This window comes from Leguminivora glycinivorella, chromosome 1 (assembly GCF_023078275.1).
Source record: "Leguminivora glycinivorella isolate SPB_JAAS2020 chromosome 1, LegGlyc_1.1, whole genome shotgun sequence".
Taxonomy (NCBI): Eukaryota; Metazoa; Arthropoda; class Insecta; order Lepidoptera; family Tortricidae; genus Leguminivora; species Leguminivora glycinivorella.
This window is the reverse complement of record NC_062971.1, coordinates 33,273,433-33,291,178: the sequence shown is the minus strand read 5'-3', so window position 1 is coordinate 33,291,178 and position 17,746 is coordinate 33,273,433. Positions and strand designations below refer to the sequence as shown.

Sequence of the window (17,746 nt, the reverse complement as noted above, 5' to 3'; positions counted from 1 at the left end):
GTAATGATGGAAGTATACGAAATCCAAATTATGTTAATTGACACTAAACTTCACAAGTTCACACGCCACTTTTCGTTAAGTTCCTCGTTTAGAACAGTTTTTGTTAAATATTACACACATTAAATTATTTTAGAAATTTCGCATTAAAAGGGACGGCAACTGCTATTAAAAAACAAAATAACCTGTATAACGGAATCTCAAATGCTACTATAGCATACATTGATACTATAATAGCATTACTGTGTCCTCTACGTCAACAAATTAGCACAATAGTCATCATTACATCACCATTATAGACCTTAAACGTCACGGATGATACTGCTATAGGCCTATTATATCACTAAATGGCTGCATAATTGCGCCAAATCGGCTCTACAGTACCAATATAGACTATTTATAGGTCCATTTAGTGTGATTTAATTTGGTGTCCTCGACCACTATAGGACCAGAAATTGTTACTTGAGAGGAACTATAATAAGCACACAAAATTTCATCCCCATCGGTTCAGCCGTTTAGGAGGAGGAGGTAACAAACACACAAGCATGTCAATGATATTTAACAAATTCCTTATTCAATACAAATACTTCGATATATGTTTATAGAACTATATTAATAAAATATAAATATATTATACAATACCAAGAAAACATTTTTTCACGATTAAATTCAATTTATGACCCATTTTATTACAATATTTATTTATACCCACTCATTAGGGTAGAAAAGGTAAATATCGGGTAGATTGGGTAAATACCCGGTAAATACCCGATATCTACCCCGGGTATTTTCCCGCCGCCCATCTCTAACTGCAATACTGATGCAAAATGCTTGTAAATTGTGAACCTGGTTTGGATCATTGATATTAAATGTACCTCGTTATAGGTACCAGACATACATTTGTTTTAAGCACTTTTCAACATTATGGCTAATAGAAAAAGGAACGTGAATTACATCAAACCGGAGGATCCAGAGTTCCTTAAAATTATAAAGAGACAAGCTGGATACGATGACAGAAATCGGAAATTCGACCCGCTCGAGAATGCCGAAGAAGATTTCGTGGATGATACAGAAAGTGAAGAGCCGCAAGTCGTCGTATTGAAACCGGGAGACCTCACGGCCGAGGAGGCAGAGGTCGAGAGGAAACGGCTAGAGAAAGAAGCGGAAGAAACTAAGGCAGACCTTAGCCAACGAGTTATTTTTAAACCAAAGTCAAAGAAAGAAAATGATAAAAAAGAAAAAGAGACAAGCAAGAAGAAATCCAATCAAAAAAAGCAAAGTCAATTGTTGTCATTTAATGACGAAGAGGAGAATGATGAAAGTAGTTAGTGCGAGTTTTGTTTGTACGTTTGATGGGTGCAGTTATTTAGTTACAACTAGTTAACATTGCGAATGACCATACCAGCCAAACACCAAGTCAAATAAATCTGATTATTAACAGCAGATCGGACTGTGATTTGATCTACTGTTAATAATGTTTTACATTACTACATTGTGATTTGCACCCATCAAAACCAATTGATGGATTTGGACTTGACACAAAATAATGAAAATAAATATCACAATAAAGACTATTTTATGAGTTGTGCAGAATTAAGAGATAATGTGAAGTTTTTTTTTATGTTGGTAAATAAAGAACCAATTTCAGTATTCTGTTATAATTCCTCAACATTTAACAAAGTACATGTAGTAACCAGTCCAAATAAAATAAAATACGGGTTTAGTATCCATCCCATCTCTCCATGAACACATTACAAATGCTAAAATGCTTTAATTTCAGAATGTTTTAAGTGAGTATTTAATAATAGACTCGAAAAGTGGTAAACCACTTTCTTGGCTGACCATACCCAATGTACCCATAGCATAGGTGATATTGATATGCCAGGTACATGCATTGTCATACATGTTGAGATCCATATTACAATATTTGGTTGGTGGAGATATTTTGCATTTAGATCAGGCAATCTGATAATGTTGGTATAATTTCTAGAATATCAGAAAAATATTGCAAAGGGAGCTAATTTCTTACATTACGACTGGTCTGGCTCAGTTGGTAGTGACCCTGTCTGCTAAGCCGCGGTCCTGGGTTCGAATTCCGGTAAGGGCACTTATTTGTGTGATGAGAACAGATATTTGTTCCTGAGTCATAGATGTTTTCCTGTGTATATATCTATTTAAGTATGTATATTGTCGCTTAGCATCCATATTACAAGCTTTGCTTAGTTTGGGGCTAAGTTGATATGTGTAAGGTGTCCACAATATTTATTTATTTATCCTTATACAGTACTGCTTACATACAGAGGCAGCTATGCAACAACAATGTTGGACAAACTAATTATTAACTAATATCTATTGTACAGTTACCTGCAATAACATACTCTATGAAGACCACAAAAAGATGTGACTCACTCTTATGGCTCTACAAATAAGATTGTGTCAGATATTATTGCGGCCTTCAGATAGTAATATGTTATTGCAGGTGACTGTACTATAGTACACCCAGGTACTTTATTTGTTGAGCCATTCAAGTGTCAAACTAATTTACATTTTAATAGCTAAGCTATGCAGTGTAGTATAAAGTGAGCTCTAACACTATCTGGATAGCTTTACATTGTAACTGGGACAAAATTTAAGAACATCAAGATTTACAAATTACTCCATCATTTCTGTAGTGAGTGAAGCATATGTATAATTTTATTTTAACTGAAACATTACAACTTACAACTGTATTATTTATTATAGTTCTGCTTTAAACTTTTTGGAATCTCTTTCTCTTCCTTTAGATGCCAGAGATGATCAGATTATCTGAGATATTGGCACATATAGACAGTTACGATATGGAAATGCTTCTACTATTATCTTCTAAACTCTTTCTCTTCTTAAGTTTTGCACTGGGTCCATTAGCCATGGTAGTTGTATCATGTCTGTAGTTTTGCTGTGAAAATTCAGCTTCATTTACATATTCCAGTAGTTTCCGCAACAGAAATTTTCTCTCATCCTTTACAATTATTATACTTTCTTGAATTTTTGCAACTTCATCACAAAGTGCAGCATTTTCCTAAAATTGTTAAAAAGTCAATTGTATAAAAGAAAAAAACTATATTAGGACAATAGACAGACAGCAGGGATGGGTAGAAAGAATGTGTCAGTTACAGTACTTAATTGCTATAGCACAGGTTTTACGTGTAAAGATACTGACAGACATTACACACTATAAAATAAGTAATAGGTACATTTGAAGTTAAACATATTATACTTATGTTGTACAAAAGTAGTATGAAACATTTCATAGGGTGTAACTGGGCTGGAATGTTTCAACGAAATCTGCAGTCTAGATATATTCTTAAGACGCTTATAGAGTACTTACTAGTATTAAACTTTTAATTCTTCTTTTCATAAATTTATACTTTTTACGGTAGCTATTATTTTGCTTTTCATTTAGGACGTTGTTCATCGTTGAAGCAAGCTTATAAGTAAGAAGTTGCTTTGTTCATTGAATACACTTTACGCGTTATTCAAGGAGAGTTAGAATCAACTATTAAGAGTATATGTTTTAATTAGAAATCGAGTTATAACAATTAATAATTATAATATTTTGCACAAGCACTTTATCTCAATGTAAAGTAAATAAACTGGAATTGACATTACATTGTGTCAAGCAAGATTGTCAAGTAAGTCAAGTTAAGCAGACTTTACACTCGGAATTTCAATATTGACACCTGACAAAAGTATTACTTTTTCAGTACTACCAACATATCGTAAGCTATGTATGTACTATTGAAAACTATAAACGAAAAATGCAAGTGCATAGCTTATATATTGCAATTCAATATTTAATCTGTAGAAGGAATGCAAGCCGGTGTTTCATTTAGTTGTTTATTTATTTCAATCAAAAACGTCTGTTTTAACAGTGTAATATAATGCGAAGCAATAATGTCTGAATTATCACAATATAAAAAAGCATTTCCCATCGATAGTATACAAAAAGTATACGAATTGTTTGAAGACCAACTACGCAGTGACAATGAGCCTGATTTGGCTCTATTTTCTATTATCGTCGGTGCAGTCGAGAATAATTTGACTAATGTAAAGAACTGCGATAAGGATGTAAACATTATTAACGTGTTGACAAATAAGCTTGCCAAGATAAAGTTTCCATGCGTAGAATGGGAGGAAGTGAAGGGTCTGCACGAGCGGTTCGTGTCTTTGATGCGCAGCGGCGTGGACGCAAAGCTGCTGGCCGGCGAGTATGCGACGCGCGAGCTGGTGAAGCGAGTGGCCGACGTGGTGTGGAACTCGCTAACGCGCAGCTACTACAAGGACCGCGCACACTTGCAGTCCATCTACAGTTTCCTCACTGGGAACAAGCTCGATTGCTTCGGCGTAGCCTTTGCCGTCACCGCCGGGTGCCAAGTGCTGGGCAAGCGGGATGTGCACCTTGCGCTGTCTGAAGACCATGCATGGGTAGTTTTTGGGAAAGATGGGACTGAAACAGCAGAGGTAAGCCATGTCTCCATTGAATTCATACCTGCTTCAATTCAAACTAGGTGTTGAATTGAATATAAGATGGGACTGAAACAGCAGAGGTAAGCCTTGTCTCCATTGAATTCATACCTGCTTCAATTCAAACTAGGTGTTGAATTGAATATAAGTTTGTTAAGAGTGGGAGTATGTGTGAAGATCATGTTGAACTGAATTGCTTGGCTACTACTTTTACAGAGCATGCAAAAGGAATATTAAAATCAATAATGACTATTAAGTTACCTTCTTTATTCATGTTTCAACTTTTTATAAGGTGACATGGCATGGAAAAGGCAATGAAGACAAAAGAGGCCGGTCCGTAGAGGATGGAATGCTGGCACGGTCCTGGCTGTATGTAGCCGGCAAGCCTGTGGTATGCACACGGCTGATGGAGCTGGCGGCGCTGGTGTCCTCCATCAACATCACTCTCACCCCCACCATTGATGTTCATGAAGTGGCACAAATGCAGCACAGGCTCCTCTGGCTTCTTTATGAAAATGGTTTGTGGATTTTATGGAATTGAAGTTACTGGCAGTTACTGGCCTGGTTAAGGTGACTGGGATCCACTAGATTATTGTGTCACTTCTATCCAATCAATTTGTAAATCCTGTATCAGAAATGAGAATTATAATGATGATTAGGATGCATTAATAAAATGCTTCTTAATCGTGATTATGGAGATAACTTATCATTTCTATCAAACTAATTGGAAAACTAATTAAAATCTGTGTTAAAGCCTAATTCTTTATATATAGAACTTAAATTATAAATACTTAAGGTATTTTGTCATGTAGGTATCATAAATATTATACATATAATTAGGTATGTGGAGAGAGGACCATTTAGGACTAAATATATTCTACACAACAACCATATTTTATCAACAATAAATCCTTTTGTGGATATTTTACATCAAAGTAAAAACTCAAATAAAAGCACAGAATATATAATAGTACAAGTACAGAAGGCTCACTCCTTTGATGTTCAGAAAACGCCGCCATTCTAAATTCTTACCTACATTAACAAACGGACCGCACGCGTGCAGACGACATTGAATTCTATTGCGCCGCGCGAAGGTCGTCGCCAGTGAATGGGCCGCGAACGCCGGCATGTACTTGTAGCGCGGCGATAGGATCGCGGAGTGAGCCGCCCCTGATAAAAGTAGGGGTAAAAATAGTACGAACAAAAAAGGTTTTATAGGTTAAACTTTACTTTTCATTGTTTTTATTATAATTATTTATTTAGTTCATATATTAATTTGTCTAATAAAATAAAAATGAAACCAAAAAATTACAGGATTACATTACATTACAGGATGCCTAGACATGTACCCCATGGCGCTCGGAAACCTAGGTGACTTAGACGAGTACATGAAGCTATCAAACTGCTCTGACCAATCAGAAAACACACTGCCTGAAGACACCACCAAAAGTGCCTCTCGACCAGACTCCGCTGCCTTATACACGCAAGCCATCCGTTCCTCAAGGACACACTATGAAGATCGGCATGTGTACCCGTACACATTCCAAGGAGGTTACTACCATCGGCATAAGATGTACAAGGAAGCGTTTCATGCTTGGGCATGTGCTGGGGACGTCATTCGGCAGTATGTACCTAAAATTTCATGACTGTTGAAAAATATACACTATGTTTGACTCAATAAGCTGATTTTATGGATTTACTCAGATTTTATCTTAAGTAACTTCTCATTTTTGACAATAAAATGTTCTCTTTGTTATATCATACAATGTAAACTTAATTGATTATTAATTTGAGTTTAAAAAATAATGATGTTCTATTGCAGTTACAACTATTCTCGAGATGATGAAGAAATCTACAAGGAGTTTTCGGAAATTGCTAATGAGCTTATACCCCAGTTAATGAAGGTTGAAAGCTCAGGGCATTCTGCACGGTCTATTCTTAAAGATCCAGAATGCTTTGCTTCTCTTTTAAGGTGAGATAAGAGGTTAAACTTTTGTGGGACATATTCAAATATTTAATGAATCTACGGTTGTACTCACGTTATTATATCGCAACTGCTGCGACATGTTTTGGGCCAACTCTTGGAGGCCCCTCTTCAGGCATGTAGGAGTCCACGCGACGGCTAATCTCCGAGCACCCAAAACGAGAACGAGTGTGCTCGGAGTTTAGCCGTCGCGTGAACTCCTCCGGGCCTCCAAAAATTGGCCCGAAACATGTTGCAGCAGTAGCGATATAATAACGTGAGGACAACCGTAGATTCATTAAATATGTGAGGTAAGAGCTTACAGCTTGCAGGGTTAGGTATATTTAATCCTTAAATGCATAGTGATGTATATAAATATATGCATCATCTATTTTTGACTCTAATGACAGCATGTCAAAATTCAAATTTGAATAAATCTTCGTCAAGGTCATGCATTTAAGGGTTAAAGAAAAGATTTTTAATATCTTCAAAATGTTATATTTATATTTTCCATTACAGCAAACCATTTTAAGAGGGGGTCGTACGAAATCCTCGAAAAGTGCATTCGGCGTTTAACAAATGCTGCTCACATTTCTAAATTAAATGAAATAAAATAAATGTAGTTATTATCTTAAAGAGTGTGTCTACAACTTTTGACTATTCACAATCTCCAATTATTAACGGTGTAATAACTAAACCCACACAAAGTTGACCTAAAATGAGAAAAACGTATGTCGCCGTTTAGTAAACTTTGTTAAAAAATTCAATACTTTAGTTATAACATTAAGTGATTCTAAAAGCCAGATAAATGGACTACAGGTTTTGAGGTTTTTTATATTTTTCCTCTCAAAGGCAACAAAGAAATTTTACCTTAAATTTAAACTATCGTAAAATTTCCATACATTCGCCATTGCTGTCAGAATTCTCCTTTCGATTAGACGCCCTGAGCGGCTCATCGGAGGCAGACGTGTCGCCGGTCGCTCCGCGTTGACGTTTAAATTTGACAAATATTTTGACAGAAAATAGTGTACGTACACGAAAAACCATACCAGTGTAAAACTGTGCTCAAAATAAATAGGGTAAATCAATAACGTCAGGTGGAGATCCAATCTCATTTAAAGTTTAAAGGTGCATGGCTTGTGCATAAAAAATAAATAAAAATATATCACATTATTAAAGAAAATAACGAACACAACCGAATGAGTATAAATGATTTCATTCTAGTTCGGTTAAATTGAAAAAAGTTTCATGTTTTCTTTTACTCATCGGAATACATTTTCATTACGCTGGTATTAACAGTACGTCATTTTAAAAATATATAATGACAGCACCTACGTCAAATTTTGTCAACCAAACTTCACAGGTTGTATGTAAACAATTACAATTTAATTTATTCATACATATATTCAGATACTTATTAATTGATTCTTACTTAGAATGGAAAAAAGGGGAATGCGAGCGGGTATAGGTTTAGTGCTTCTTGTTCAAATTTAATTGTATATATAAAAAAAATTCTCAATTTCATTAAAGATTTACTCTGTGCATACCACGAACACGTAACCGTAAGTTGAAAACAATAATAATTATAAAGTACCTAAATATATTGTTGTTTAGAAAGTTAACGCTCGTTTTGAATGGCACTTCTCCACTCAACTAGACTAGACCAAATATTCATGGAACAGTCACCAGCATATGTGACTATGAACGGCCGTGCAAAAATATCTAATTTTCTATAGGGGACCATAAGTATATGACGACATATTCCCGGCAAAAATTTGTGATGCTCCGTGACCGGCAAAAACATCGTCTCTCTTTCTAGCGTCTCGCGAGCGTATAGCGTCGGGCCAACTGTATGGAAAAAGACGCCGCGTCGGCGCGGCTTAGCCATACAGTTGGCCCGACGCTACGATTGCTAGACGGCAGATGTGGGGAGTGTCCTTATCCGCAGAAATATCTGATCGGGTAGCTTAAAAATATTTGATTCCTGATAAATAAAAATCTAAATTACACTCTCACTCGCATAAATATCTATCCATTGTTAAAGCAAATATATATCTTACGGGCTAGAAATCATTAATATGTAATTAAAGTGCAATAACAAACCCTACCTTAGTTGCCTTAGAGCGGTAAATTGTATGAGGTGATTTGACATCTCACGAAACACGTGAAGTATTGTCAGTGCATATGTCTGTCTCATCTGTTGTTAAACTATGACAAGTAAACTTATTACAAATCTGATATCAGAAGCCTTTTTACAAGCTTTTATTCAACTTGCCTTGTTAGTATATCTTAGTTTGGGCCAAAACGTAGAAGCTAAATTTGACCCGCTTTCCGATTTGCGATTGAGCTGAAATTTTGCACACTTATGTAAATCACGTGACAATGCAATATTCTGGTATCATGGAGGTGATCTTATGATGGAGCAGAAAGGTGGTCAGAGGAGCTCTGTTATGAAACGTCGTATCCCCATTGAGTAAGGGGTATTTAGAAACATCTCGGAGAGCAATAGATGATTTTTGAAAGAAAGGTACAGTCGGCTAAGGTAAAGCCTGTGCCAAAAATGATTTTTTTGCAAAAAAACTTATTATAAATTGGGAGGTGAATTTTTGTATTATCTCTACATATCATTCAGAAGAAAAACCGGCCAAGAGCGCATCGGACCACGGTCAGTGTAGGGTTCCGTTCCGTAGTTTCCGACATTTTACATATTGACAATTTAATAAATACCGTAATTTGGGGTGAATAGGGTTCCCGGGGTATATAATGCTATTATATTTAAATAATATATTTTATGATTTATGTAAATAATATATTTACAGACATGAAAATGTCTGTCAAAGTAGGCATTCAAATTTATTGGATTTTTTACTCATTTTAACTTCATTTTTGTGTGAAATTTTGCTAAGAATTTGTTCATTATCCTTTTGAATGTAGTGTATACCTACACTTCTAAAGTTTATGTTTAACAGAAAATCATAAGACATATTTTCATTTTTATAATGGTTTTCATGAAGAAAGCGATGCAACTGTGTTGGGGAACTTTTACGGGATGAACAAATATCCGCGGCCTGAGGGGTGAATAGGATCAATAATGGGGGAAACGGGTCGCAAAGGGGTGAATAGGTTTACGAAGGGGGTGATTAGGGTCGGAAGAGGGGTGAATTGGGATGTGTAGTCAATGGTTGCCAAATTGTATAAAAGATATATAACTTACCTAAAGTGATGTTTTTATGAATGACCTCTCTGTATATGGACGCAATTTATACGTCAATGTATTGCTTCGTAGTTAGACTAGATACAATAAATTAACATTTAGAAATGTTAATCACACTTCTGTCAACCACAAGTCAACGTTTCTACTTAAGTCCACAAAAATCACCCATGGTTGCTATAATATAAACGGAAAATAAAAATCGTAAGTATGAAACTATACATCTAGGGATGAAATAAAATTATTTTATTGAATAATTTTTGATTTGTTATTTTCAAGTTTATAAATTCTCAATTCGCTCAAAGGTTGCTAGATCCCTTATAGGTATAAGTTCGCCTTTATACACCATAACTATACTGTATTTGTATGTCCTAACTTGTCTTATGTACAATAAAGTGTTCACATACATAATACATACATAAATTGAAATAGATATCATACACGAAAGAAAAAACGACAAGGCCCACTGGTGGCCGAGCCGGGAATCGAACCCGGGTCTTCAGCTTACGCAGCTAACGTCATTACCACTAGGCCACCCGCCCGCCGTGTGGTACCCGACGAAATTTCTCTAGTGTATGTTATCTCTGATAGGCACATTTTGACCACCTCGTATATGAATCTTTAAGGCCCTTTTGCACCAATACACTGGTCAAAAAGAGAAATAAAAAAACAAAGTGTGATGTAAAGCTGCATTTTTGGTATGTTATTTGGGGTCCTTGGGGGAATGTAGGACTATATTTTGCAAGCAAAAAAATGGTGTGCTAACTTCGTAATTTAAAAAAAAAAGTAAAAAAATCAGACTTTTTTTGGTTTTTGCCGTTTTATTAAAAAACTATGCATTTTTGGTCAAAAATTGCTTTGTAATGTTGAAAGCGCATTAAATTCCAAACAGTTTGACATCTTTTTTATCAATGTCTGTCAAATATTTTTTGAGATATGAAGCGTCAAAAAAAGACCATTTTTCCCCTTTCTATGAAAATATTCGTTTTGCTCATATTTTGAGACTGATATCAGCAAAACAACTCAGGCTATTACATAAATTGTAAAATAAAATTTCACTAGCTTTCATTTAAGACCAAAAGAGTGCCAGTTATTTAAAAAAATAGGATTATATCATAAGTCTAGTATAACTGGATCAGAAATAATCGGTGGATGGTAATGGCTAAATGGGATAGTTTACATATATTTACAGGAGGCGTAGCGGAGAACGAATTATTATTATTTGGGGGCTATTCAAGTATTACTCAGACACATATTTGCGTATATCAAATCAACATTTATTTAGTAAGTTAAGTTTACGGTCAGAAAGAGCTCAGGAACGCCGCTTGGCGGAAAAAAATATTTACGAGTAGAAAACCCTAAAATTAATTGAATCATATTGTTCCGAAATTGTTCTTGTACGGACTGGTTTTAAAGCATATCACTGAGGGTCAATTACATCGATGCAATCTCACGAGCGTTGTCGTGGACGTGCCCGAATCATAGTATTCTCCGTTTAACGAAATATCAGTACATAGTATGTGTTGTATTGCACGCGCAGGTCTCTCACCGCCGCGCAGGTGTAGTCGGACCATAACTCGACAGTATACACGCTTGTACAAAAACTGAGGAACAGCTGTCTTTTTACGCTGTCACTACATTTGGCGAATCTTCTAGCCAACATGTTTGACCTTACTGCGGTGGCTCGCCTCTGCCTTTCTATGTCCTCCTGGTCTTTTAAACTGGACAACAAGATGTGGCCAAGATATTTGACTTCGTGTACTCTCCGCAATTGAAATCCATCAAGCAAAAGAGGTGGTACATGTGTGGGCATATGTGCTGCCTCCATGAGCATAAATTCAGACTTGTCCGGATTGTATCTCATGTTATGCTGGCTGGCGTATCTCTCGCATTCTGCAAGTAACTTACGCATAGCTCCCACCGATGGTGCTAGTAGGACCATATCGTCTGCATATGCGATGTGATTTATAATTTGCCCATTGATGGAGCAGCCAACCTCGGTACTGGTGAAAGCCTGCGACAGCCCATCCATGTACACGCTGAAGAGAGCTGGAGACATACTGCTTCCTTGTCTCACGCCACAGTTTAGCCCGCTGGCTGTGGACAGAGTTGACTTCCATCTTACTACGTTCTTCTGCTGGGAATACCACTTCTCCAGTATCTTAATAATTGGCGTGGGCGCTTTCCCTTCCCGTAGTTTATTCCACAGTAATTGGTGGTAAAATACAACTCAAGTGGACTTTCTATCACTACAGGAGTTGTGCCATCAAGATGCAGAACCAGGACCCTCAAAAAGGAAAAAGTAAAATGTAACAAATTCTGTTTTATTTTTCTAACTAGCGACCCGCCCCGGCTTCGCATGGGTACTATACCTACATGTAAACCTTCCTCTATAATCACTCTATCTATTAAAAAAAAACCGCATCAAAATCCGTTGCGTAGTTTTAAAGATTTAAGCATACATAGGGACAGAAACAGCGACTATGTTTTATACTATGTAGTGATTTACTAAACTTCAAAATTTTACTGTATTTTATTTCTTCATTAGTAATAGTCAAATCGATGCAAAGTTAGCTTAGACATTTTTTCAGATAAACGGATATCAAAGAAAGTAAGATCGAATAGATAGCACTTTCAACCTAAAACTTTTAGCGTAAACTATTTTACCTTAACCAATCTACCAGACTCTTGGCTTCTCTATTTATAGATATTTTTTTGTTTACCAAAGTAACTATTCGTCTTACTGACCTTTATTTGCACTAAAACTAAAGCAAAATAAATTTTATACAATGTTATATTGCAATATATATCATATCATGAAGTATTTTGCAGATATTTGTTTAAAAATATTGGCAAAACGCTACATTTTATAAATGCGTCAAAAATTAACCTTTTTTGACGCTTCATATCTCGAAAACTATTTGACGGACATTGATAAAAAAGATGTCAAACTGTTTAAAATTTAATGCGCTTTCAACATTACAAAGCAACTTTTGACCAAAAACGCATAGTTTTTTAATAAAAAAATTAAAACCAAAAAAAGTCCGATTTTTTTACTTTTTTTTTTTAATTACGAAGTTAGCACACTTTTTTTTTGCTTGCAAAATGTAGTCTAACATTCCCCCAAGGACTCCAAATAACATACCAAAAATCCAGCTTTACATCACACTTTGTTTTTTTAGCCGATTTTCATGTAAGATTTGACCGGTGTACAACCACTTAACTCAGGGTTAGTGGGCTGTCAACTGTCAAATTCCATGTAAAATGGTGGGTTAACCCTCAGGTTAACCCTCCATATTCGTTGGTGCAAGTGGCACTCAGAGGATTAGGGTATAGCGAGAGAGATGGCGGGTTCGATTCCCGGCTCAGCCACCAGGAGGCCTTGTCGTTCTTACTTTCGTGCGTGATATATATTTCAATGCATAAGTATGAAAACGGTTATGACTTTATTTTCAAGTAAGTAATTTTTGCTGATAAACTTTTTTTTCGGCATTCAATTTTGTAAGGTATGCTCCCAGCCGAAGATCAGCGCTGATGAAGAGGCACCAAAGAAAAAACGTCCGTTCCATACAAGATTTATTAGCATAGAGCGAAAATATAACCTACCCACAATCAGTCGGCGCCTAATTACTAAACTACCCACATTTGTCACAAATTTATTTCAAAAATACTTAAGTCATTATCAGTTTGCCGTTAATATTTGTGGGATATTAAATTGGACCAGGAGTGATATTTAAAAAAATATATACATTTATAACCTTTTGATTTTTGGAATTCGGTTAAAAAATCCGGCCAAATGAGAATCTATTTTCGCACAATTGTAAAACTAAATTATCTTTACTAGTTACCTCCAAAATACTAAATGAAATGACATCTATTGCGACTTAAGTAGTTTGCATAAATTAGTAACCCAATTCACCTAGAGATGGCGCTGTACTTTGGGCTACTTAGTACATCGTTTTCTGAAGATTTTGGGTTCATGGGGTCGGAACGGGTATGAACTTAATTTGTGGTGAATAGGGCCAAAACCGACTTTTGAACGTCGATAGCAGTTTTTTTATATGTGCCATGCTAATTTTTTACACAAAAAATCTTCCAGCGGTGTGAACTTCGGGTTGTCTTTAAAAATATGTCGTTTTATTTAGTAGTGGGTTAAATTGTGGTGTAGGCGAGAGGCTGGCAACCTGTCACTGCAATGCCATAGTTTCGTTTTCTTTTAACCCCTTATTTGCTAGGAGTGGCCCTGAAGCTTTAGTGGTTTCATGTGCTCTGCCTTCCCCTTTATGGGATACAGGCGTGATTGTATGTATGTATGTTATTTAGTAATTTTCGCTCACCCTAACGTTGGGGTGAATAGGGTCGGGAAGGGGGTGAATAGGGAAAAGTGCTAGGGTTGACTTTTTTGGATTACGAACAAAACCTGACCTGTCACGAGCATATTATATTTATTTTATCAAAAAATAAGGAACTAATATGTTATGAGTAGTCGGTAATGTATTAATAAAATAAATTTATCGAAATCTAGACATATGATAACCCTAAACCAACCTTTATAGTTATATGGTGCTCTGACGCAGTGAACAAGTAAGTATGGTCGTGGGCAGTGTGGATAACTTGTCAAAATATAAGCATAGTTTGTTGCTATTTTTCATGTTTAAATAACTTCTAAACTAACGTAGTGGGTATTAAAGTAAAAGGTTCACAGTGAATATTAGCTTGCCAGACATGTGTTTAGCTATACAATGGTATAGCTAAACACATGTCTTATGATACAACACTCAATACAATGGTATTGAGTGTTGTATCATAAAGTCAAACTAGGCATTTATTACTAATTATTTACTATGTGGGGTGTCTTTGATCACTTGCATGGGGTAACATTGACCATAATGCCACATAGTTGATTATTGTCTGATTATGTCACGGTACTTGTTGAGACTGATAATTTGATCTCTTCTTGTGATAAATATTGAAACAATTGCAAATAAAGTTGGTTTTTCGAAGATGGTAATTTTTATTTTTAATCAAAGTAACCCCAAAATAGCGTTAAAGAGTTGTAATATTTGACTTTGCGAACCGTTTTTTATCTTTTCTTGAGATAAAATACTTTTGTAAGGGATTACATTCGATTACCATTAAAAAAATACATAGGGTATCAAAGTAACCCCAATGTCAGTTTAAGTTTGATAACATCGTTTTTTTTTGCGTACATTATTTTGTTACCTTTCTAGATTTTTAGCAGGAAAAGACTAAAAAAGTTGATGGTCCCATTTTTTTCTTTCTTTGTTACGTTACATTGACCAATTATGGAATTTATACTTCTCTAACTTCTACATTTAATGGGTAAAAATACCCATTAAATGTAGAAGCTAGGGAAGTTTAAATTCCCAAATTGGTCAATGTAACCCCAGTTTACGGCAGACACCGTGAACCTTTTCTAATAATTCTCTTTTTATTTGAAAGAAAAATCGTTACGATACTAAAATATGCAATCTGAGATAAAAAAATGCTTTTCATATAGTTACAAACTTAGTTCAGAATTTTTTTCCGTAAAACTTTTATAAATTGTTCTACCTATCAAGTTCAAAATAATTTTCCTAAAAAGTCTTAATAAAGTTCTGCTTTTGAGATTTTTTCATATTTGAGAAAACAGCCCTTATTGCCTGAAATACGGCGACATTGATATTTGCTTTTTCGTATTTTGATGGTATTTTGACTGCTCTGTTGTATTTTTTGCCATGCTAATTTGAACCTTATCTCTGAGCGATGTTTTTTAATTTTCAGTCACGTCACAGATGTTTATGACATAACATCTAGGTATTTAGCCATTTAAAAGAAACTACAAGTGGCTTTTTACACACGTGGCGACTGCAACTGGTACAGGGCCGAAGCCATAATTTAAAATTATATTGTGATTTTTATATGTATTTTTGTTTTATTTGATGCTAAGTATGAGTTTCAACATTTTCAACTCAAGAGACTGAAATTAAGAGAAGAGACTAGGAAATTGGGTAAGATCAAGAGTCTGATGCAGATAGCGATGGCGGTATTGGATATGATAAGATATGCGTCGATATTCCCTGTCTTCCTTTGGGTCTCTGACTTGACTGCTGCTAGCTGTACTCTATTCATTAGGTTTTTATTTTATACACATGCTTTATTTTTGTATAAACTAAATGATAAAAAAACCTAACGACCAAAAAGAATAAAGAAAATATCTGATAGTCTTTAATACAACCCGCATATACGTAATGCACAGCTCAGGCCTCTGAAGACCTGCAGGGCAATCATGGTCGCGCGATAAATGATAAAACATCGGGCCGTCCCTATCGCACTTACAAATAAAGCGATAGGGCTGATGTTTTATCATTTAGCACGCGACCATAATTGTTTGCCTGGAGGTATCGGCCTTCACACACGTCTTTGAAAAATGTTTGCGGGGATAGGCAGGCTGACTTTAGGTAAATTAAAGTCACATGAGACATGGACAGAGAAGGAAAGCTAGATGACGCGTATTTTTTCTCTGTCTTCTTGTATGCTACCTTTTTTACAGTTTTAATTTCTCAAAGGAGGTCAGTAGTTGACTACAAACTCAAAATAACACTCTTGAAAAAAATTAAGGGTCACTGACCTTTCACAGTAAATTGAGGTAGTGTGAGTGAAGGGTGTTTGTGTGTGTAATGGGGTAATTTGACAGATTCTGAAAATTCTCCCTGCTCTACCCCCTCTTAAGTAATGGCATAGTTTTCCTCTAAACATCAGGAAAAACGCTATATTCTAACGTTACTGCATGACAAAGCGCAGCACGAAATTGTGAACCTTCTCGCAATGTACAAAGGTTTATATTGTGTAGCACGTATAGCCTCGCGGGTCAGATTATGTCTTTTGCGGTCAAAGGGTTTAACTAGAAATCCAACTACTCTACTGTATATCAGCTTTGTTATTTGTTTATTTGTAGTGATTTAATGAATGATTGTGTTTTATGTGTAGATAACTGACAGAACTACCTTGTTTTGTTTCCAGATTTTACGACGGAATATGCAAATGGGAAGAGGGCAGCCAGACGCCCATCCTACACATAGGCTGGGCTAAGCCGCTGGTCAGCACCATTTCCAAATTCGACGCCGAAGTCCGCGCGCAGGTACCTACTTGTCGCTTAACGCCTTTTAACGTAAACATTAGATTAATTCTTATTTTAATCTACTTTTTAATTAAAAATACAAGTACATGTATCGCAATTTACAGACTTTTGTTATTTTTGTTTTGCCAAAATGATGTATTTTGTTTCATCCAGGTCCACATCGTCTGCAGCCTCGACGACTCGGAGAAATCTGAGTCCGAAACAAAAGAAGAAGAAAACAAATGGAACAACAACTCGGAAAGCGGCGAACTGTCCGTACGGGAACAGCTCACGGCGGCCGTCAACAGCCGGCCGAGAGTCACCCTTCACAGCCACAAGATGGCGGCACTACAACCCCTGCTGCTAGCGGAGAGGTTAAACACGCATGCGCTGCAGTTGCAGCTGACGGCGCAGAGTCAGCTGCAGCGGCCGCAGGCGCCCACTAAGCGGCGGGATGATGATGACGCGAATACTAGTCGCGCTAAGCGCGCCAGGCGCGAGCGCTGAGCGACGTTGTCCAAGTAAGATATAGTTACGCTGCACAGTCACAAGATGGCAGCAGCTGCACTAAAACCTTTGTTGCTAGTGGAGAGTTTGAATGCGCATGTACTGCAGCGGCTGCAGGCGCCCACTTCGCGGCGGGATGATAACGACGTGAATACTAGTCGCGCCAAATGCGCCAGGCGTGAAAGCTGAGCGACGTCGTCCATGTAAGTTATAGTTACGCTGCACAGTCACAAGATGGCAGCACTACAACCTTCGTTGCTAGCAGATAAACTCTTTTGGCGGTGACTGTGTGAGCGTCAGGACCCCTGGACCACTACAGATATTTGATGTTTAGTACATACTAAAATTTAGTACCTATTTGATACTATTTGGTACCTGAGTACATATATTTGGTACCTCCACTGATATCGAAAAATCGAGCGAATAAAGTGGCCAGACATTCTGA

The 17,746-nt window shown here is 36.5% G+C and overlaps 3 protein-coding genes across 3 annotated transcripts; 2 read left to right on the top strand and 1 right to left on the bottom strand.

The window, feature by feature from the left end:
* The first annotated feature begins 811 nt into the window (after positions 1-811).
* Positions 812-1,647, top strand: LOC125226435 (uncharacterized protein KIAA1143 homolog). Its single transcript, XM_048130420.1, has one exon. The coding sequence runs from the start codon at positions 922-924 to the stop codon at positions 1,324-1,326; it is 405 nt and encodes a 134-aa protein (XP_047986377.1). The 5' UTR covers positions 812-921; the 3' UTR covers positions 1,327-1,647.
* A 1,047-nt stretch (positions 1,648-2,694) lies between these two features.
* LOC125226442 (transforming growth factor beta regulator 1) lies at positions 2,695-3,654 on the bottom strand. Its single transcript, XM_048130427.1, has 2 exons — positions 3,365-3,654; positions 2,695-3,055 (listed from the first exon to the last, which is right to left on the bottom strand). The coding sequence occupies exons 1-2, from the start codon at positions 3,449-3,451 to the stop codon at positions 2,828-2,830; spliced, it is 315 nt and encodes a 104-aa protein (XP_047986384.1). The 5' UTR covers positions 3,452-3,654; the 3' UTR covers positions 2,695-2,827.
* Positions 3,655-3,810: 156 nt separating this feature from the next.
* On the top strand, positions 3,811-17,584 carry LOC125229177 (menin). Its single transcript, XM_048133971.1, has 6 exons — positions 3,811-4,497; positions 4,793-5,018; positions 5,833-6,124; positions 6,323-6,472; positions 16,698-16,815; positions 16,969-17,584. Exons 1-6 carry the CDS (start codon positions 3,931-3,933, stop codon positions 17,299-17,301), a joined length of 1,686 nt encoding a protein of 561 aa, XP_047989928.1. The 5' UTR covers positions 3,811-3,930; the 3' UTR covers positions 17,302-17,584.
* The last annotated feature ends 162 nt before the right edge of the window (positions 17,585-17,746 follow it).